The sequence below is a fragment of the Zalophus californianus genome, chromosome 5, assembly GCF_009762305.2.
Source record: "Zalophus californianus isolate mZalCal1 chromosome 5, mZalCal1.pri.v2, whole genome shotgun sequence".
Lineage (NCBI taxonomy): Eukaryota > Metazoa > Chordata > Mammalia > Carnivora > Otariidae > Zalophus > Zalophus californianus.
Window position 1 is genome coordinate 21877265 of NC_045599.1, and position 23194 is coordinate 21900458.

The 23194-nt window shown below is 39.3% G+C and overlaps 1 protein-coding gene across 4 annotated transcripts in view; it reads left to right on the top strand.

Moving 5' to 3' along the window:
• The window catches only part of CCDC192 (coiled-coil domain containing 192), a 197981-nt gene that overhangs the window by 40621 nt on the left and 134166 nt on the right, over positions 1 to 23194 (top strand). For all 4 annotated transcript variants that reach the window (XM_027607030.1, XM_027607031.1, XM_035727808.1 and 1 more), the window contains exons 4-5: positions 16497 to 16628; positions 17548 to 17604. In XM_027607030.1, the coding sequence (XP_027462831.1) occupies positions 16497 to 16628; positions 17548 to 17604 (189 nt within the window). The remainder of the gene's footprint in view (positions 1 to 16496; positions 16629 to 17547; positions 17605 to 23194) is intronic.

Genomic DNA, 23194 nt, shown 5'->3' on the forward strand with positions numbered 1-23194 from the left:
CATTTCTTCCGAAGGCCCTGGGAAATCTTATCCCCGTTTTGCAAATGATGAAAGTGTAGCCCTCTTATCCGCTCTTTCTCTACATTCTTCCTTGGTGACCAGCCCAAAGGGCACAAAATCTGCCAATAACCACCTCTTCATCATTAGTCCTGATCTTCCCCCTGACCGCAGACCTGAATATCCAACTGCCTACTGACTAGTGCCACCAAAGTTCTCATTCAACTCAAGTTCTACTTGTTCATTAGCTTCCTGTTTCAAATCTGTTTCTTTTCCCACATCCCCTAAGCCCGGGACAGGTGTCGCCAGCCACCACCCTGTGGCTCATATCAGAAATCTCTCCTGCTTTGATTCTTTCCTTTTCCTCATCCCACACATCCAGTCAATTGCTAAGTACCTCTCAGCAATGATGCTAAGATGCTAATAATGATACCTCTCAAAGAGTTCTTGCAACCATCTTCTCTTCTTTAACTCTACCATCATTGCCCTTGTTCAGGCCACCAACAGCAGAAACTTTCATTATGGTCCTTGTTTAATGGCTCCTCAACAGTACAGCCAGAGGGAAGACTCCACAACACATATTTCTCCTTGGCTTAACTCCTAAATTTGTTACCTTTTACCATCAGGATCAAATCTACACTCCTTAACTGATCCTACAGTCACCGGTGGTCAGAGTCCCTACTTGTTTCTTCAGTTTTCTCTTACACCACTCCCTGCATATCACTATTATACCACTTTTGATTCCTTGCATGTACGATATTCTCTCTTACCTTTTTCTCATTGAAGAAAAACAAAAGGCTTTGTGCCTCAGAGTCAAGTTGTATTTAATATATCCCTTCACTCTGCTTCTGCCTAGAATTGCTCCCACTACTTCCTCTTATCTAATAATATCCCATTATCCACAAAATCCTGACCAACTCCTGTTTTCAGATCTTCTATTAGACGCTGCTTCCTCACAAATGCTTTTCTTCTTCCTTCAGTTTGGAGGTTGGATGTCCTTCCTAGGTACTCTCATAATCCATCTCCCATTTCCCCACCAACCGTAATTATCCTACTACACCATGTGCCTCATGGAAGAAGTTCAGACTTCTTGACCTCCCTAAGTCTCAAATCAAGTTCAAATCCACACGCTTACCTCTCTGATGTCAAAGCTCATACTCCTTCCAATATAGCCATTTGAGTCAACCTATGGACGATGGGGAGCCATTAAATGGGGCATATTCATATTTGTACTTAGAAAACTCTGAGGGGGCCAAGAAGGACCTATCTGTGAGGTGACTAGAGCCAGGCACATTGGTGTGTAGGCTCTTTCAAAAACCCAGTTTGGAAATGATAAGTGCCTATTAGTTCTGAAGGGAAGATAGAGACAAGAAATATTTAACAGGTGGATTCAGTGATTAATTAATGGAAAAGTAATATTCAAGACAGATCCCAAGTTGTAGGTGACTGAGTGATCAGTGATTACCCCAACTATCTTATATTTGAATCAATACATATTAAAGGTGATTCATCTCCTTTGAAAGGTTCTATGTGGGCTCAATTTACCCCATGTATGTTCTGGATTCTTGGCAAAGCCTTGTAATTTGGATTTCCTCACTTAGGTCTTCTGAATGTTGTAGTCTTTTGATACTACATCAGACCCTCAATCCACGTCTTAGAAATAGGATTTTCTCCTCCCCATTTTTCAAGGAGAGGCTTCTTGGAGAAAATTTTGGATGACCATGTGTTTCGTGTATGAAGATCTCATTTATTAGCCTCAGGGACCACTTAATGTTTAAACTTGGAGTTATATAAATGCAAGACTCTTGCCATTATTGAAAGGATGTGTAGTGACAGGGCAGTCCTTGATACTCTTCAGGAGATATTCAAAGCCAAAACTATTTGCATAATAACAACTAACATGCTATTGGCCTTTTCCACTATCACTCTTTAACAAGTAGAGGTTTCCCAGATGTTACATGGAAGACTGAATGTACAGCGGGTATGAGAATCCAGCTGCCCTGTATTAACCTAGACGTTGAAGAAATTCCAGGAGAAAGGGAGACCCCTGAGAAGAAACTCAAGAATGGCAGAATGCATTTCCCCCAAGCCGGAGAGCAGAGTCAGCGCTGAGTCAGACCAGCAGGGGGAGTCTGTGTCCTGTTGCGTGAAAGTGCTCTGAGAATGTGCTGGAACTTGGACCGACTGGGTGTATCTTAGGAATGAGTCCTAGGCCACTAACAGTTGTTGGCTTTAATTTCTCTGAACCTGATATTATTGCTTTTTGCTTTTACATCCAAGCAAGCATTTGATCTTTATATCCAAGTCAGTGATTAATTGCCTCATTTTTCCCATGTCTCATTTCTCTCTGATATTCTTATCTGTTCATAAGACGCAGAGCGCTTTTTTGGAGATTAAAGAAATCTTAGGAATCTCTATGCCTGGAAATTTATATTTAAATTATCGATTGATCTTTTGGTAAATATTTCTCTCTGTTTTCACTTAGATCTTAAATGTTCCTTTATTACTTAGAGTTCCCTTCCCCAGACAACTTGGGGGTGTTATGGGTTGAACCATGCCCCCTCCAAATTCAAATGTTGAAGTTCTAACTCCCAGGACCTCAGAACGTGACTTTTTTTTTTTTTTTTTTGGAAATGGGGTTGTTGCAGATGCAATTTGTTAAGATGAGGACATAGGGGAGTAAGATGGGCCCCAATCCAACATGGCTGGTGTCCTAATAAAAAGTAGATATCTAAACACAGACATACAGGGAGAAAGTCACATGAAGACAAAGGCAGAGACCAGAGTGATGCATCTACAAGACAGGGAATGTCAAAGATTGCCAGCAAATCACCAGAAGCCAGAGGAGAGATATAGAAGAGATTCTTCATACCCCTTAGAAGGAATCAACCCTACCAACTTTTTGATCCTGGACTTCTAGCCTCCAGAAATGTGAGCCAATAAATTTATGATATTTAAGCCACACAATTTGTGGTACTCTTTTTTTTTTTTTTTAATTTATTTATTTGACAGAGAGCTAGAGAGCACAAGCAGGGGGAGCAGCAGACAGAGGGAGAGGGAGAAACGGACTCCCTGTTGCAGGGCTTGATGCAGGGCTCAATCCCAGGACCCCAGAACCATGACCTGAGCCGAAGGCAGACGCTTAACTGACTGAGCCACCCAGGCACCCCCAGCTGGTGGTACTCTTTTACAGCAACCCTAGCAAACTAATACAGGGGTAACTATGCTTCCAAATTATAGGCCTTTGGAGGTCTATTTTAAGATGTGCACGAACCTATAAATGGCTAGAAATAACTTTTTAAAGGCAGAAATATTAATAAATGTAAGAGTCTGTTTTGTCTAGGACAGAGGTAGGACGAGGAATGTGTTGTTTGTTTTCAACTGTAAAATTGAAACGAAGACAAACCCAGTTCTGTAAACTAAATGTATCCTCAGCCAGAGGGGGGCCTGCCCATTCCACAGGTGGAATAGGTAATTTTTAAAGTGCTTACGTCCATTATTTATTGCCAAAATATTTTCACAGTTTTTAGTACTAGTCCAAATCAGCTTTCAGAGCATTTTACACAAGGCAAGTCTTTGTTTTTAAATGAAAACCCTCCTTTCTCTGTAGTATAAGCTTTACAAGGTTTGTCAAGACTCAATTTGTTGTTGAGTGACACTGGAAACCTATCCTGCAATATTATTTGCTAGGTTTATGTGTATGGGTTGTGTAGGACTTCTGGGGGAAAAGACAATCAATGAGAAGAGATAAGTGTGAAAATTCACATTAATTAATGGGGTGGTTTTCATAATTGCACTCTGTGATGGACTGGGTGGATGATGAGAGAAAGAGAAGTTTTAAATATATTTGTGGCTTACACATACTGGGTAGGTCGTTCCATTTATTATGAGAGGGAAGTCTGGGGAATGTGTAAATTATGAGGATTTCATTTTGAATACATTAATTTTCAGATGCCTTGCATACATTCAGGGGACAATATTAAGTAGGTTGTTGGATATACATATACATTAGCCTGAAGCTAAGTGGTTGTATGTTAAAAAAATGGGAATAACCAACATGTTTAAATTACGTCACCGAATGAGATCAGCTGGAGAATGAGCATAGATAAGGGAGAGAGTTGGGCCCAAGAGCAAACGCTTAGGTTTCAATATTTAGAGAATTGAAAGAAAAAAAATGTAGCCAAGGAAAATGAGAATCAAGAAGAAATTCAGAGAACCATGAGAATGTTTTAAGAGGCATGGAGTACTCAGAGGTATAACATTTTATTGGGAGATTGAATGAGATGACTAGAAACTTGTCCATTATGTTTGGTAAAATGCAGATCATAAACAACCTTAATAAGATCAGTGTCAGCAGATTAGTGGAGGGAAGAAGGCAATCGAAGAGAGATTAGGAGAGAAATAATAATCCAGGGCAGTCCTTTTCCCAGCGCCTGGGAAATTTTTTCCTGTAGTTTGAGAGAGAGAGAAAGAGCGAGAGAGAGAGAGAGAGAGGACACGCCAAGGATGGTGAAGTAAGAGAATTCCGAGAATCTGATTTAAGACTCAGGACATAGAGGTGCCTCTACTTCCTAGTTAAAAAGCCAGTTAATTCTCTCTTTAAGCCAGTTTGCAGTGGATTTCTGTAACATAATCAAAATGGTTCTGACAAAAAGAATTGGTGACATACCTGAAACTCGAACTCAGTACACACACCATGCCCCGTCCCCTCAACCAAAGGAATACCTTCTAGCCTTTTTCTCGACAGTGGCCATGGAAGAAAAGGACAAAGAAGGTTCCCAGAGGTTAGAAGCAGACTCAAACACATCAGAAACGTCACTCCCTGCACAGTCAGGACCCGCCTTGTTATTGCTAGCCCGTACAATGTGGTGTTCGCAGTGGCCAGTGACAACTGTACGTTGTTTCCCCCTTTCCATTCTTTTAAAAAGGGAATTACACTGTGATTGTCCTGTTTTTAGGGAGGGTATATTTTTTATTTAATCCTTAGGCACTATATCATGATGAGTCTCATCTGCATGAGATTCAGGGTGGAATACACGTAATTTGGAGATCTAAATGAGGAGCTAGATGCAGTAACTTGATATGACTTAGGGTTATCTCCTTTTGGGGGAGAGGGGAGTGCATTTTTGGATTCATGTAGAATAGATGCATCATATTATGCTGGAGCATTTTGGGAAATGCCTATACTTATGACCATGGTATAATTGTGCTTAACACCCAGAGGGAGACTTTAACTGGCCTCTGTTTCTGTGTCTACCTTTTCTGGGGAAATGCTTTTACCAGCTCCAATCTTATAATAATTCTATAGTTGTCAATCATAGTCAAGGAAATGATCATTGAGTACATGACCTAGGTTCTAGTCAATTATTTTTTTTCTAGTCAGGTATGATACACCATTTTCCTGACCATAAAGGCTAATCCCGGGGAGGTCATATGAACTAATATGGGCCAAATAGAGTCCTTTTCCATTTGTTACTGAAGGACAAATTGTCTTACTATTGAGGTCATGAACCTGGAAGGCTATAGGTAACATTTTTTTCCCACTGTGTGAAGAAAGCCTGTCTGTACTGGGAAATAATAAGGTCAACACATAGGAGCGGCACCAAGATACAGAAGTAAAAAGAGAGAGTAGATGACTTCTTCTGAGTCTGTGGATCTAGTTGTGAGTGAAACAAAAATCTACTTCTGTCTCCCCGATTACATAAGCCATATTTTTTTTTCTTAAAGAAAAAAAAAAAGAGTGAGGTGGGGCACCTGGGTGGCTCAGTCGGTTAAGCGGCTGCCCTCGGCTCAGGTCATGATTCCGGAGTCCTGGGATCAAGTCCCGCATCGGGCTCCCTGCTCCTTGGGAGCCTGCTTCTCCCTCTGCCTCTGCCTCTCTCTCTCTCTCTCTCTCTCTCTCTCTCTGTCTCTAATGAATAAATAAATAAAACCTTAAAAGAAAAAAAAGAGTGGGAATATCTAAGAAAGTGACAACAGTATGGGTAGGCAATTATTTTAAGAAAAATCATTATTTTAGGCTGTCAGTGGACATCTTTTGTTCATGGGAATTACTATTAACATGTTTATATGCTAAACAAAATCAACCAGAAGGGGTGAGATAGATAATGCAGAAATGGATGGGGGGGTGTGTGTGTGCAGAAATGACAGGGGTGAAGGCTTTGTGATCAAGGAGATCGGCTTCAAAGTCTACTGAAAGGGCTGGGCTTTGATAGAAGAATATCTTCTCCATTTGTGTAATGAAGGATGCTTTCCCCTCTAAGTAACAGAAATCCAATTAAAGTAATGTAATAAGGCCAGCGTGGAAGCATACATTTTAAGGTGGAGCAGTTCCAACAATGGTTAATTTAGTGGCTCAAGAATGTCACCAAGAACACAAGTATTACCCATCCTTTGCTCCACCATCCCCTGTGTCATGTTTATAAGAGATCTGCAGCAATTTCAAGAATTACAGGCAGTCCAAAGACACTGAGAAAAAGAGATTTACTTCCTCCTGTGTGTCTTAAAAAAAAAAAAAAAATCTGGTAAAATCCTCTTGCTGGGGCTCCAGGGGCCTCTCCTGGGTGCAGGCCCAGGCCTAAAATCATCTTTTGTACCTGGGAATGAGACCAACATAGCTGGCTTAGTTTCATTGTGATTCATTCCCTGGGACTGGACAAGGCCAAGCTCCCCTAAACACATGGCTGCCAGCTAATCCAAACTGGGTGCCTGGTAGCAAGGGATAAATAGGTAAACAACTGTTGGGAAATGAATTAGCAGTGTCTGCTGCAGTAAGGTTCATATATTGGCTGGTGGGAAGGTGAGGGAGTAGCCATCTGGCAGCTTCTATTTTTTTCAGTAAATTATTGATGAGGTGGTCATTTGGGGTGAGGGGTGGGAGTGGAATTCTGAAGAGAGAGAAAATAAGAAATGACATTTGAGGAAAGAATAGAGAATAATATTATCCCAGAAAAGAGGAACGGCCCTTTACTAGGAGAAAAATAGAATGACAGTTTGATTTCAGGGCAGTGGTACTCAACACTGAGATGTGTGCTCATTAATTTAAAATGAAAGCAGTCAATCCAATTTTATTTTTTTTCCTAATAGCATTCCATGAAATGATGTGATGCTAATAATTTTCATGACCACTGAGAGCTAACTAGAAAGTCATTGTATTTTTATAAAGGTGAAATTCATATAGCATACAATTAGCCATTTTGAAGGACGCAATTCAGGGGCACTGAATGGATTCACAGTGCTGTGCAACCACCACCTCTCTCAAGTTCAACACTATTTCGGGTGGCTCAGTCGGTTAAGCATCTGCTTTCCGCTCAGGTCATGATCCCGGAGACCTGGGATCGAGCCCCACATCGAGTCCCACATCGAGTCCCATAGCGGGCTCCCTGCTCAGCGGAGAGTCTGCTTCTCCTTCTAACCCTCCCCACTCTTGTGCTCTCTCTCAAGTAAATAAATAAAATCTTAAAAAAAAAAAAAAGTTCAACACTTTTTCTTCATCACAGAGCACTTCACACCTGTTAAGTAATTGCTCCCCACAACCTCCTCATCCTATCCCCTGACAACCACAAATGTGCTTTCTGTCTCTATGGGTTTACCTATTCTGAAGATTTTGTATGAAAAGAATCATACAGTATGTGACCTTTTGTGTCTGGCTTCTTTCACCTAGCCCAATGTTTTTGCAGTTCATCCAGGTTATAGCAAGCAAGCATCAGTACTTCATTCCTTTTATGGTTGAATAATATTCATCAGATGGATACAACACAATTCCTTTATTCATTCATCTGTTGAGGGACAGTTGGTTTCCATCTTTAAGCTATTATGAAGGATGTTGCTATAAGCATTTCTATACAAATTTCTGGGTAGAGGGCGCCTGGGTGGCTCAGATGGTTAAGCATCTGCCTTCGGCTCAGGTCATGATCCCAGGGTCCTGGGATCGAGTCCCGCATCAGGCTCCCTGCTCGGAAAGGGGTCTGCTTCTTCCTCTCCTTCTGCTGTGCTCTTTCGCTCTCTCTGTCAAATAAATAAATAAAATCTTTAAAAAAAAACAACAACAAATTTCTGGGTAGATATATGCTTTTATTTCTCTTGGGTGCATACCCAGGAATGGAATGGTTAGGTCATATGGTAATTCTAACTTTTTGATGAACTACCAAACTGTTTCCCACAACAGTTGCACTATTTTGCATCCCCAACATCAATGTACGGGTTCCTATTTCTCCACATCCTCACCAATACTTTTTATTTTTCATTTTTTAAATTACAGCCATCACGGTGTCTATGAAATGGAATCTCATTGTAGTTTTGACTTGCAGTGAGCAATGCAATGCTATTGAACTTTTTTCTTTTTCTTTTTCTTTCTTTCTTTTTTTTTTTTTGGAATTAGGAAACATTTCCAATTTTAGTCGTACAATTATTAACCAAAGTTACAAAAGTAGATTTGTCAAGTCACATGTCATAACAAAACAGAAAGGAAATGAAATGTATGACATCTTGAAAAGTTCCAAAGAAATACACCCTGGGCTAAAAATCTGCAGTTAAACTGTGGTTGCACAACAAGCTATATTCATTACTGCATTTTCTCAATAAGTTCTTCCTTGTATTTGTTAGACTGATTCACTCTCTTGTACATCAATTGAGATTTCCTACGTTTCCTTCACTCAGTTTTGCTAATTTGTGTATTTCTAAGAATGTTCCTATTTCATCTAGATAATCTAATTTGCTGGCATCCAACTGTTCATAGTCTCTCTTAATCTTTTTTTATTTCTAGAAGGTTGATAAAGATGTCCTCACTTTTACTTCTCTTTTCAGTTACTTTTGACTTTTCTCTCTTTTTTTTAAAAAGTCAGCATAGCCCCTGGGTGGCTCAGTCAGTTAAGCGTCTGCCTTTGGCTCAGGTCATGATCCCAGGGTCCTGGGACAGAGCCCCATGTTGGGCTCCCTGCTCAGCGGGGAGTCTGCTTCTCCTTCTCCCTCTGTCTGCTGCTTCCCCTGCTTGTGCTCTCTCTCTTGCTGTCAAGTAAATAAATAAATAAATAAATTTAAATCTTTTCAAAAAAGTCAATATAGCTAAAGATTGGTCAACTTCGGGAACCATTTCCAAGAACCAACTTTTGGTTTCATCACTTCTTTTATTTTTCAATTCTCTATTTTGTTTATCTTCTTAGTCTTTATCATTCGATCCCTCTACTGGCTTTGGGCTTAGTCTGTTCTTTTTCTTCAAGGAGTGAAGTTAAATTGTTGATTTGACATTTCTTCTAAATGTACGTGTTTTCTGCTATAAATTTTCTTCTGGTATTGCCTTTGCTGCATCCCCCAAGTTTTGGTATGTTGTGCTTTTCTTTTCATTTGTGTCTAAGTACTTTCTAATATCTCTTGGGATTTCTTCTTTGACTCACTTATTCTTTAAGAATGTGTTGTTTTATTTCCATTTCCATTCATTTTCAAAGTTTCTAGTTTTCCTTTTGTTACTGATTTCTAGCTTCATTCCATTCTGGTTGGAGAAGGTACTTTGTATCATTTCAATCCTTTTAACATTAGGTCGAACATATGGTCTATTCTGGAGAATGTTCCAAGTGCACTTGGGAAGAATGTGTATTCTGCTGGTGTTGGCTGATATGTCCTATACATATCTATTAGGTCTAGTTAGTTTGAAGTGTTGTTCAAGTCTGTTTCCTTACTGATCTTCTTAGATGTTCTATCCATTATTAAGAGTGGGGTATTGAAGTCCCTAACTATTCTATTACTGTTTATTGCCACTATTTCTCCTTTAAATTTTGTCAGTGGTTTTTGGGGGGGTGTATTGTTTGGTGCATGTATATTTATAATTTTGATGAATTGACACTTCTACCAGTATATAATACCCTTCCTCGTAATTGGTACTAATTTTGACATAGCATCTATTTTGTCTCTCACCCCAGCTCTCTTCTGGCTACTAATTGCATGGAATATTTTTTTTCATCTTTTCACTTTAGACCTATTTGTTTCTTCAAGTCTGAAGTTAGTCTCTTGTAAGCAGCATATAGTTGGATCATGTTTTTTATCCATTCCATAAGTCTCTGTCTTTTAACTGGTGAGTTAAACCATTTACTTTTATTTATTTATTTTTAAGATGTTATTTATTTATTTGAGAGAGAGCGAGCAGGGTGAAGAGTAGAGGGAGAGGGACAAGCAGACTATATGCTGAGCCCAGAGCCCAACTTGGGGCTTGATCTCAGGACCCCAAGATCATGACCTAAGCCAAAATCAGGAGTACGACGCTCAACCAGATGAGCCACCCAGGCGCTCCTAAACCATTTACTTTTAAAGTACTACTGATAATGAAGTCTGTACTTCCGCCATTTTGCTATTTGTTTTCCATAAATCTTACATCTTTTGGTTCCTCAATTCCTCCAATGCTGCCTTCTTTTGTGTTTAACTTTTCCCAGTATACCATTTTGATTCACTTTGGGTTTTTTGTATCTTTTTTCGTTATTTGCCCCTATAATGTGTATTTAAGTATGCCTTGTAGTGTCCCATAGTTCCCTGAGGTCTATTCATTTCTCTTCATTCTTTTTCCTTTCTGCTCCTCAGATGAGGCAATTTCAGTTGCTCTACCTTCAAGTTTGCTGATTCTTTCATCTGCCTGCTTATATCTGCTCTTAAAGTGTTCTAGGGAATTTTTCATTTTAACTATTTTGCTTTTCAACTTCAGAATTTCTACTTGGCTTCTTTTTATAACTTCTATTCCTTTATTTTTATCTTCTTTCTGCTCATAAGTCATTCTTCTGATTTCCTTTACTTTCCCCCCCTCCATGGTTTCTTTCCACTCTTTTAGCATATTTAACATAGTTCATTTAAAGTATTTGTCCAGTAAGTCCAAAATTCCAATGTCTGAGTTTCTTCAGGTACAGTTTTAATTTAGGTTTTTTTACGTGTTTTGTGGGGTTTTTTTTGTTTTGTTTTGCTGGTTTTTTTGTTTTGTTTTGTTTTTGTTTTTGTTTTTTTTGGTAAATGCACCATACTTTACTTTGTAAGCTTTGAAATTTTTTGTTGAGAACTAGACATTTTGAATACTGCAGTGTGGTAACTCCGGAAATTAGATTCTTCCCTGACCTTTCCCCAAGAATTGCTGTTGTTACTTGTTGAGGACTGCAGTTGTATATTTGTTTAGTTACTTTTCCAAATTAATTTTCCAGAGATTATATTTCTTCTCATGTGTGGTCATCAAATTCTCCTGTTCCATTATCTCTGCAGTAAGCCAGGTGACCTGGCAGAGATTTCCTTGAACGCCAGTCTCTTTCTTCATCCAGTACTTTCCTGGATGCTGCGGGTGTTCTACTAGACTCCAGAGCTCTGAAATGGTTGGTTCTGACAGGTTTTACCAGCTCAATGGTTATTTACGTGGAAGGACCTATTCCTGGAGCTTCCTACTCTGCCAACTTCTGTGAAGTCCAAGTCATTTTGCTTTAACCACTATCTTGAATACAATTCTAAAATATATTAGTACCCTTTATTGACTCTGTTAATAAACTGTACAATGGATAAAATGTACCTTTCTTTCACTTTTAACTGTATTACAATACTTTTATAGTGTTCTTTTATGGAACAGGATAAATATTGGAAGTTGATTTTCTTTTAATGGATTTACATAGCCTCAAAGGTACAATATGGAAGTTGCCCCTTTGCTTTATGTAATTCTTAAGACAAATATTATTCATACTTTTCAAGTCATCTCTTCCCTCCCAAATTGTTAAAACCACAGGCAGAAGGGAAAGGTACCTGTTTGTCAAAAAGAGTCAGAAGTAGAACAATAGCCTTCCAACATCATGTGAACCTATGTTTTAGCAAAAGTGGCCAATTAGGATACATGAAAATTGGTCATCTAAAGAAGAGATGTATTTCTACTCTCTTTATGTAAGCAGATACTGATACTAATTGGACTAAACTTGTTTCTATGCTCCCCAAAACAATTACTTTGTAAAACCATGTGGTTCTTATGAAAAAAGAAAAGAAAGCAACAAAAAAGAAGCAATGTCCAAGGTCCCCAGATTTTAAAATTCAATTATGATATCTTGTAGGGCTACCTTGGATTTCCTCTTACTTACTTTGATGCTTTTTTTCCTATGTCATAATTTGAATTTGAATTTAGACAGCATTCCTAAAGGCTTTCTGAACTGAAAATTAGACTTTAAAAGGTCCTAAAACCTCCATCAAAACAATGGAGTGAATTCAAAATGGCAACTAACATCTTGTGACTCAGCAATAGAGCAGAATCTTTCAGGCAGTGCTTAAATTGAAAAAAAAAAAAAAAGAACTCTGATGTGTAACTTTTATTTTATTTCATTTTCCTCCCATCTCTTTTCTCTTCTATCCTTTTGGATTATTAGTCTTATTTGATGGGCTATTTTCAAAGAGAGATCAGAGAATATCGTCTTATGCCCATAAACAGTTTCATCATTATAAAAAGGAATGCAACAAGACATTATTTCTTTCTTGCCCTCAGTGTATCCATATGTGGAAGAAAAAATAAGATCTCTTTATCCTGCTGCTGTGAGGTGCTGATACATACATATGAAAATTAACTTTAAAAAGTTAATAAATAGAATGATCTTAGCAAAGATTGTTCCTGGCCAATTTGACTGTGTCTTGTAAGTTTTGACAGAATTCTCCATTCATCCTTCTGGGGAAATACAATCTAGTTGGAACACATATGACTGGAGAAATAACCTATAAAAATAGAGCAAAGGAGCATGTAAAATCCTATTATGGGTTCCAAGGTCCTAGGGTCAGTGAGTTGTGGGACTGAGACTAAAACATAGATCTCTTGGGCGCCTGGGTGGCTCAGTTGGTTGGGCCACTGCCTTCGGCTCAGGTCATGGTCCTGGAGTCCCGGGATCAAGTCCCACATCGGGCTCCCTGCTCGGTGGGGAGTCTGCTTCTCCCTCTGACCCTCTTCCCTCTCATGCTCTCTGGCTCTCATTCTCTCTCTCAAATAAATAAATAAAATGTTTTAAAAAATAAATAAATAAAACATAGATCTCTTGACTCCAAGTCAGGGTTTCTTAGAATAAAGCTAAGCCTGCAGTAAATATATCTGAGTCAAAGGGATAGTCAGACAGAGGCCCTTTAGAAAAAGAAAAGAAAAAAGATGGTGTTGATGTCTATAAAAAAGGAAGCAAGACGTTAGGATAGAGTTCTCAGGCTTTAGAATAAAAGAAAATAAATCTCTTTCAGGTAAATAGGTAAACACGCTGAGAAAGAATGTTGAGGGTCATGTAGGTAGCGGGGGGCGGGGGGGGCGTCCACAGGCCTCATCTGTGCAGGCAGCCTTAGAGTTATGGTTTGGATATAATATAGAACCCAGAGTTGGAGGCAGACCAATGTAGATCCAAATCCAACCTCTTCTCATTAGCTGTGGGCAAGCTAATTCACTCCGAAAAGCTTCTAGTTTCTCATTCTTTAAAATGTTGATAATTAACAAAAAATAAAAACAAAACTCCTTATAGAGTTTTGAGCAATGGACTAAGGTAACTTATGTCAAGATAGCACCCAGCAGAATGTGTGGTATGGTATAGCCACCAAACAAATGTTGATTACTGCTGTTGTTCCATAGATTTGACTTATTTGTGGTCAAGAGCATGGCACTTTGGTATCAGACAATAGAATCTGGAATGGAATTGTCAACAGAATGCTTATGGTAGCAAGTAACAGAAAATTCAATTTCTAAACAATAAGGAAGCTTATTAGCTCACTCTGTGGGAGTCAAGGACATGCTTCAAGATTATTTGATAAAACATTTCAATAATGTTGTCCACTCTTCCATTCAGAGGGTTGCTTCGTCATATACTGGTTTCCTGGATGTTTATAGGATGACTACAATAGCATTCATATCTCGTAGGTGAGAGAGATTGTTTCTCCAAATCATCAAAATTCCTCCTGTGCAGTGTGAGGGGCCCAAATTAGATCATTTCTCCTCATACAATAACTGTGATCAAAGAAAAGCCAGACTCTAATTGGTTTAGGCCTTGATTCCTAAATCAATCAGCAGCAAAGAGGATAGGATTTTCATGATTCTCAGGCCCCACTTTAGGAGCTGGGGTCAAATCTGGGTTTAGGGAGTCAGACCCAGTGTCCACTGCTGAAAGCTTGGGTTCCAACACTTACTTGCTATGTCCCTGGGCAAGTTATACAACTTTACTGAACTTACTGAATTCCCCTATCTGCAAAATGGGTATGAAGCGGGATTGAGATAAATAAATGTGAAAACAAAAGGTTCTGCAGAGCACTTGATATGTAGTTAGTACCCAGTAAATTATTAATGTCATTTTATTATCCACCTAAATATGTTCATAGTACATAATAGCTAAAATTGTCTGCCTTTCTGGGTAAAGTGTGAATTTTTTTGAGCATATAAGCAATATCACTCTCATATGTTACCTCTAAGTTTTACATATAATAACTGCTCAACATATCTCTTTAACAAATGAGTGCATAAATGAGTATCTGTTGAATGAATGAAAAAAAAGCCTGAAAACAATAGAAGGTAGATTTAAAAGAAAGACAACCAAATGGTGTCTGGATCAATGACAGCTCAGGTAGGATATGGGAACAAAATAGGTCAGACTGAAAAAAACTATATTTGAGAGAAAAAAATTGCCAGATCTAGAGAGGTCTTTTCCCCTGAACACCATAGTGGTTGCAGGAAGTAAGTGAACTGAATACATTTTGAGTTTAAGGTAACTGGCTCAAAAATGCTGTGATGTCCTCAGATACTTTGTTTTATAATTTGAAAAATAATAAATGTCTGAATAAAACAATCAATACTCACTATCAATACTTATTGTAATCTAGAGGAGGTAGAAGAAAGTATAACAATAGTAGGTATTAAGTACAGGATATGTTTCAAGCATTATTCTAAGTATCTCTCTTGCATAAACTCATGTAATCCTCAAAACAAACCTGTGAGGTAAGTAGTATTCTTTTCATCCCCATTCTCATTTACAGATTGGAAATTCAAGCCCAGAGAGACTGAGAAGCTTGCCAAAATCCCATAGATAGTAAGTAGGAAAGTGAGATGTTTACCCCAAGGGCCTGACTCAAGAGTCCATGTGTTTAGCCATTATACTATGTTGTGGAATAAATAGAAGGGTGCCTAGAAAAACCAGGCTACATCTCCAAACTATTATGTACTCAAGAGTTAAATGGGGCGCCTGGGTGGCTCAGTTGGTTAAGCGACTGCCTTCGGCTTGGGTCATGATCCTGGCGTCCCGGGATCGAGTCCCGCATCGGGCTTCCTGCTCAGCAGGGAGTCTGCTTCTCCCTCTGACCCTCTTCCCTCTCGTGCTTTCTATCTCTCATTCTCTCTCTCTCTCAAATAAATAAATAAAATCTTTAAAAAAAAAAAAAGAGTTAAATGCATCACTGTCCATGGGGAGCGCTACGCGTCTCTCCCATGTCACTGAGAGCCGAAAGGTATAGCCAACAGTTCATGACATATGTGTCCCCTCTGGTCCTCCACATGGCACTTTTGGAATCTCCAATGCATAACGCAATGGCTGGGCAGCATGCCAACTAAACAAATAATTGTTAAGTGAATGATTGTGAGGATGAGTGGATTTGGCTCTATGCCCGTATATATATGATGTGCCCACCTTAAGACCAAACTCTTCATGCTTCTGCTTCCCCATTTGGTAAATTGTCTTTAAAAACTTGCTGCATTTTTCAAGATGAGACAGTCTGCTTTACAACAACACTTGGAATAATACGAAAGAGATACTTAAAGATAATTCATGCCTCTAAGGACACACAGAGAACTGGAATGAATACAAGGTGTGTGTCCCTTTCCAGAGACCCTTTCAGAATTGTTGCTGAGCTATAGAGAAAATGCACAATAAGCTGTCTGAATGAAAGGAAATGCTAGTCCAGGGGCTCTCCAAGGGAATTAAGGAACAAGGCACTATCAAACTACCCTTTTCTCAAGAGGAATCTACAAACAGTAAAACAAAGACAGTCATCTGTAGACATTTTCTGGTTAAGATTTAGCATAGATCTGCCTTTGATCAGACTTTAACTTGAAATTCCTGCATTTCCCTTCGGCTGCTTATATGGTGAATATTCAAAGGAGTCAGAATTCCTACTCTTTCTAAAGAGCTGTAGTCCCCCAAGAGTTAAGCTCCAAGAACAATATATAACCCACAATTCAGATTTTAGCTGTACAAGTAAAGTGAAATCTTAAAACACCAGAAAGATGAGTGTTGAGCTTGTTGCATTAGAAATCTCTTGGCCTGTTCTAACTACGAAGGCTCATCTCTTGCCCAGAAAGATCTTTATAAATAAAAATAAAGTCAACACTATTTCCTTATCTCTCTATACCAATCTCTGTGAGCTATGAGGAATAGTCCAGAAGGCCTTTTCATGTTTAATAGATATCAATGGCAGGCAAAATATTATAAATTAGACTTTTAAAAGGAGCTCTAAAAAAAAAAAACACTGTGCTTGCACGCCCTTACAAGAAATGTCTTTAGCTTGCAGCCTCTGAAGGAACAAAATCCAAACTGCTTGAGCAAGTTTCCTGGCTGGAGGAAAAACTAGGGACTCTGGACCATAAGGAAGACAGTGGGGAACCATACAAAAAAATGGTTCTTGCAAAAGACCAGGTACGTTGTAGAAGAAAAAATAATCTTTCTCTTAAAAAGCTACCTAAACTTATATGAACTGACCATTCTGCAGTCCTTTCCGGCTGGCTTGGAAGTTCGTATTTAAGTTCAAGATGGCAAATAATAATATTTGTGTTTGCTAAATATAATTGTATTCACTGATGAATATTCACATACAAATTAATTTTGTTAGTGATATTTTAAGTTTGTTTGATATGGATCCTTTTGAACCATATTAGCTGAATATTCTACTTATTTTGTAAGTGGTATTAACTACACAAATGTTTTCTTGTTTTTAAGGTTGAATTTTATCAAGGAATACTTTCCATGTCATGAAATAAGTGGATCAGAAAATTTGTCATGCGCTTTTATCAATTTTAAGAAGCTAATAATCTCGGAATCTTGGAATTTCTGGGCATTTATATAAGTTTTTTTCTTGTTGAACTCAAATGGGTTTGTATCTGCCTTTGGTATATATATATGTATATATATATATGTATATGTATATGTATATGTATATATATATATGTATATGTATATATATATATATATATATATGTTTTCTATGAATACAGAAAGATGTTCCAAAGGCAGGTAAAAACCCATTTGATCCTATATATAGGTATATAGGATAGAAGGTAGGTTAGCATTACCTTCAGTACATCAAGCAAACATTATTTTCCCACTCATTTCCTAAATCTTAACATATTTGCGTTCTTTGTTGCTGGGCTCTTCAATAGACGGGATAAAAGTTAGGGATAGGAGCAAGGATTTCTCAATGACAACTTCCAAAACATCTAGCTGAGATTGTGCTGCCATTCACAGGATTTGAGAACTGGTATCTATTTATATCTGGAATCCTTTGCATATGTAAAAGAAAGAGTTACACTCTTTGTTTCTAAACTTTTTCCCTTTTCAGCGCATTGAGAAATTACAAGCTGAAGTGAAAGCTTCCCAAGAGCAACTTACAGCTCATGTAAGTGTTTTTCTCCTTTTTAATCCCCTAATTTATATCATGGTTCTCCTGGGAATGAACAGTCATTTTTCAGAAGTTGTAACTACTGTCTTTCTGCTGCACACCAAATCATGAGGCTAAGAATCAGTATTTTTACTGCCTCTACAAAGTTGCTTTCCATAAGTAGAATTCTGATTTATGCTGAGGGTAAAAATTATAAAACTGTTGTGTTATCTATAACCACACGATCTAATCAGGGACCATCAGGATAAGCGAACAAGAAACGAAGGGGTAGAAAAACAAGGAAACCAGGCAGGTTTAGTGAGTGAATGGAAGTGGAAATGATTGGCACACCGAATACAGGCCTAGAACAGTGCTGCTTAAACTTCAGTGTTTTGAGAATTACTTGGAAAACTTTTAAAAACAAATTGCCTGGAGATTCTGATTTCTGCACGCCTAGGGTGTGACCCGAGAATTTGTACTTCTAGATGATGCTAGATTCAGGTGATGCTGCTGCTGCCAACTTTGGACCACATTTCAAGTAGCACTGGATTGTGTATATTCATTCTGCCCTAGTCTTGTGATTCTTGGGCAAGTGACCCTAAAAGATAGAGAACTGTTCATTTTCCTTGCAAATACTCCCCTGAGAGACCCTATGAAATTTTCGGGTGTATTTCATTGACACTTTAGCCTATCTTCACTCAGAGAACAATTAACGAGCATCTCCTGCCACAAGATCCTTGTTTGTTCACACACATAAACCAGTTGTCGCCCTGCCTCTGTCCCTTCCCAAGGATCTGAACCATCTTGCTGCCTTACAAGTCTCCTGCAAGACTTACTCATCTTCCCTTCAGTGATTTCCTCTACCCATACCTTGGGGACTGGAGGATGGCTTCTTGATTAAGAACATTAGCCGGTCATGTTAAATGGCCAATCTGAGTAACAACAAAGATCATCTGAGACCTAAGGGGCTGCAGTCCAGAAGTCCTACAGAAATGACTGCAAAATGACAAATTCTGGTCACCCTCCCTTCGATATTTGAAATAAGCTAATTTGGATAAATCATGGTAATTGACTTTGTGGGGGGCCCGCGGATAGAGAACAGCTAATCTGCTGTGGAATCTCTTCAGAATCTCTTTTGGCCTTGGATGCTCAACTGACTAAGAGTGAAAATGATTAAGGCCTGCATTTGTGACGTGGGGACATATTCAGACAGCAGTATGTCTCATTAGCTCAGTTTTCTGTTGCAGATGCCTCCTTCCAGTCCGACCCCAGTCCGCCCCTGAGGGTGCCAGATAATGACTACTGTCAGAGGATGTCTCCTCATGCCAGATTGATACCCACAGCCATTCACCCAGGGTGGGTTTAGCTCAGAAATTTTTTAAGGAGAGCAGATTGTTCACTAAGGTTCTGATATTAGCTTCCAGCGTCTCTTCATGCAAAGCGGATTAAAAAAAACAAAAACAAAAAACAAAAAACAAACCATAGTCACAGATGCCTTCAGGAAATTCCTGTGGTGTCCTCTTCCATTGCCTAGCTTCTGTGGATTCTATTCCTGTACCATGCTGTTCCTGGTCCAGGCTTGTCTTAACTGGGATTGCTTTCTTGTATTAGGGTATTGATATTCACAACAGAGATTTCTGCCATGTAATTGCTCAAAGTTCAGGTTTTAATACAGCAGTGTGATCACGAAAGCTTTGTTTCAACTCATCAAGAAGATTTATTTTATTTTATTTTTTTAAAGATTTTATTTATTTAATTGACACAGAGAGAGAGACAGCATGAGAGGGAACGCAAGCAGGGGGAGTGGCAGAGGGAGAAGCAGGCTCCCAGCTGAGCTGGGAGCCTGATGCGGGGCTCGATCCCAGGACCCCAGGATCATGACCTGAGCCGAGGGCAGTCGCTTAACCAACTGAGCCACCCAGGTGCCCCTCATCAAGAAGATTTAAATGAAAACATTAATAACAGTGTTTATCGAGAGTAGATTCTGTGTCTACTATGTGGTAGGCGCTTCATATATTTTCTATTTTAAATCTCAGTACAACCCAACAAGGTGGGGATTATTTTTCAGGTAGGAAAACAATATTAGAGATTAGACCACTTGTCACACATGTCAATTCTACCCATGCTTTTGCTACCACAATTTGCTTGCTGTCTCTCCAAATTGTATTCTCTGCATGACATTTCGGGTATCAAACGGTGTTTATAGAGGTTCTTTCTGCAAACTTTCTTCTCGCTCTATTCAGTCGGAGTGATTCATCAGTACATAATGCTGCAACTCTCACTTCCGTGCAAATAAACAACCCCCTCCACCCCCATCAAATTCTTTCTATCTTAATCACCCCCTAATTACAGGTCCCTAGGGCTGTAACGATAATTTCTTAAAACATGGCTCCTTGAAAATAACCTTCCCAATGATGTTAATAGGTATTCTGGAAAAACAATGGGAGGGCCATTGGAAATGAAGTTAGATGGGTGTAGTCACTGCAGGATTTATCAGTGTATAACCAATCTCCAAGAAAGGATCATAGTATGTTGTTTGCCAAGGGTGTTTGACCATGAGTGCACAAAGGTTTGGAGACTGCTAGCATGTTGCATCAAGTTAAAGCCTTATGCTTGCTAAATATGACTTGAATATCTTGCCGATACCGTAGGCTCAGCATATACAAAGTCAAATTTATCATCTTCTAATCTTTTCTCTTAAATGTGCCCCTCTTTTTGGATCCCCACCATAGTGAGTAATATCACACTGCTGTTATCTAGTCTACATCCAAAGTACCAAGCAGTATTAAAATCCTACCCCTCTCTGCCTCCATCCCACATTCAGTTAGTTGTCAGGCTGTGAGTATGTCTCTGAAAGTTATCTCACTTCTGTGTCTTCTATTCCATCATACTGCCATATCCCTCTTTCTGACCATATTTCATCTTACTGCTACTGGCCCCCAAATATTAACATATTCAAGTTCAGAAGCTCCCACTGTCCCCCCACAACCCAAATCGCAGTGTAGCCCTCTTGCTCTCACACCATCAAGTCCTGTTTGCAGAGAAGAAAAAGGGTAAAGCTCATGCGTGAAGAAGCAGGGTGGAGGCAGAAAAGCAAACAGAGACAAAGAGTGACACTCAAAGGGAGAATGAAACCTGCTGGAGTGGCAGAAAAGAGAACAGGGGTTGAAGGATCAAGGTGGTCGGAATGGAACTCTGCAGAGGGGGTGACGGTCCTTCCAGGATAGGACACCAGAAGGCTCCTGGGACGTCTGCGGATGCTTAATATTAAGAAATGACAGAGGATTAACAGGAATTGTCAGGCAGTATATACTTGAATCCCTCTAAACGTTTGGGAGTCACATGGAAAGTTTGGAATTCCTGTTTGGGCCATGCCTCCTAAATGTACCACTACCGTAGGATGTGACCCTGTAGTAGTCTTCTGGCTTCCTTCCCTGCCTCTGCCATGAAAGAGGTTTCCAAAGGACCATTCTTACCACCTCAGCTCCCTCCTCTTTCCCTTCTCCCTCCCTGCCTCCCACTGAATAAGCTAATAAAGTGGCACTGCTGTCTTTCTTTATACATCCCTTGCCAGTTGATTCCCTGTGAGTTTGCTCTCTGTGTTCTCTTGGTCTGGACCCTCCCTCCCTCTCCTCCTTATCCAAATAATTCTTACTCTTCTTGTAAGACTTATGCCAGGGATAACCTCTTCCTTAGCCCCCAGACTACTTTCTCAGGGCTCCCATAACCTCCTGTACATACATTTATTTTAGCTCAGAATACCACTTTTTATTGACACTATCTGTTCATGTATCTGTCCCCTACTAGACTCAAAGGTCATTGAGGGCAACATCAAGAATGTATCCCTCTGTCTATTACTCCAAGAACAGGGCTAGGCATATTACAGCTACCCAATATATTTGCTAAGCTGAAATGACTTTTGCTCTGATCATGTCATTTCCCCTGTTGCAAAGCCTAGAGTAAGACAACGGTTGCCGGTTACTCCAGAATAAAGTCCAACCTCCTGACCATGGCATTCCGCACACTGAAAATGAGGCTCTGCCCCATTTTCCTGACTCCTCTGTATCACACAGCTGTGACTCCCAAGAATGCCATGCATTCCTACCCTAAGGGTTACGCTCATGGTTTCTTTCAACCTGGAATATCAGTCCCCACCAACAATTCTGATGAAGAATGCCAGGTTTTTCCCATTCTTCGTCAAAATTGTTCCTTCCAGGAGGTATCTCCCGACCATCCAACCAGAAGTAATCTCTTTCTTTGGTACTTTCACGGCACATCTCTACACCTGTCTTTTGTCACTTGTCACACTATGACCCACAAGAGAATTATGTGATGTGAACTAGCTCTTCCCCAGGACTGTGAGCTCATGGGGAACAGGGAGCAAGTCTGTTTATCTTTATGCCTCTCACAGGGTCTAGCTCAATACCTTGTTCGATTTCACCGAAATGAATTCTTGAAATGGCTAAATTAAAAATAAAGTCATTCTGGTATTTATAGGAGCCTACTTTAAATTTTATTTCTTAAAAATGACAGTTACATAAGGTGTTACCCTAATCTGAATGTGATACTTTCAAGGTATAACATGGAGAGGACAACAGGTAATGATCTCATAGAATGGAAATAGAAGGAAAAAGTAGCAGCAAAAGAAAATACAGTTCTGGAAAACCCTTATTTCAAAAGAAGAAAGAAGAACATCCAAAGGAAATTATGGTCATAACATGAAAATTAACAACCTTGCAGCTTCCTTTTATTCAGAGTTCACTTGTCTGAAACCCAATAGTTGAATTATATTTTTGTATAATTAAACTGATAGCTATACAATGGAGAGAAGACAGAAGCCTAAAAATTTCAGACTGAGTTGTCACTACTGTTATTTGGAAGCTTAAAATCTCATCTCATTAACTTTAGGTAGTCACAGCTTACACTTTTCAAAGATTACAAAGGGTCGTAAATGCATCCTGGATACCCACGCCAGCCACCCACATGGCTAACTCGCCCAAGGCGTTTTTATCAATCCTTCTCGCATGATTACTTATCTACTTAGAGATCTACACAGGATTAAACAACTATTTGAAGCAAATGTTTATAATGGCTCAAAGGTGATTGTTCATGTCAGGGCAATTTGAGTCAGGACTAAAGTACATTAAGGAAAAGCATCCTTTTTAAAGTTAATGCCTTCCAAATTGTTGAATCCATTGTTTCACTATTTTTAATATTTGAGGGGATAAGGACTTAGCCCTGTCTACCCACTCCGTTGTTGATGATCTGATTACGAGCAGTCACCCACAGGTTTGCCTCCCTGCCTTACTTCCATCTCAATGGCCAGCCCACCTCTTGATCTAGCTGCCTCCAAGACTTGGCCATGGCCAAAAGTTCTATAATATTCCATGGGATTATTTCAAAAAGAGAAATCTGGGTACCTGGGAGGTAGGTACTCAAGTGCTATGTTATTCTCCACACCGTCTTGTATGCTTGAAATATTTCTAATAAAGGAAAAAAGTTAAGACTATCCAGAAGAAGGAACCATTCCAGTGAATTGTATAGCATGCTTCAAGCTGTAGGACAGATGAGTATGCCTTTAAATCAGAAGTTCCTGACCTAGAGTTCC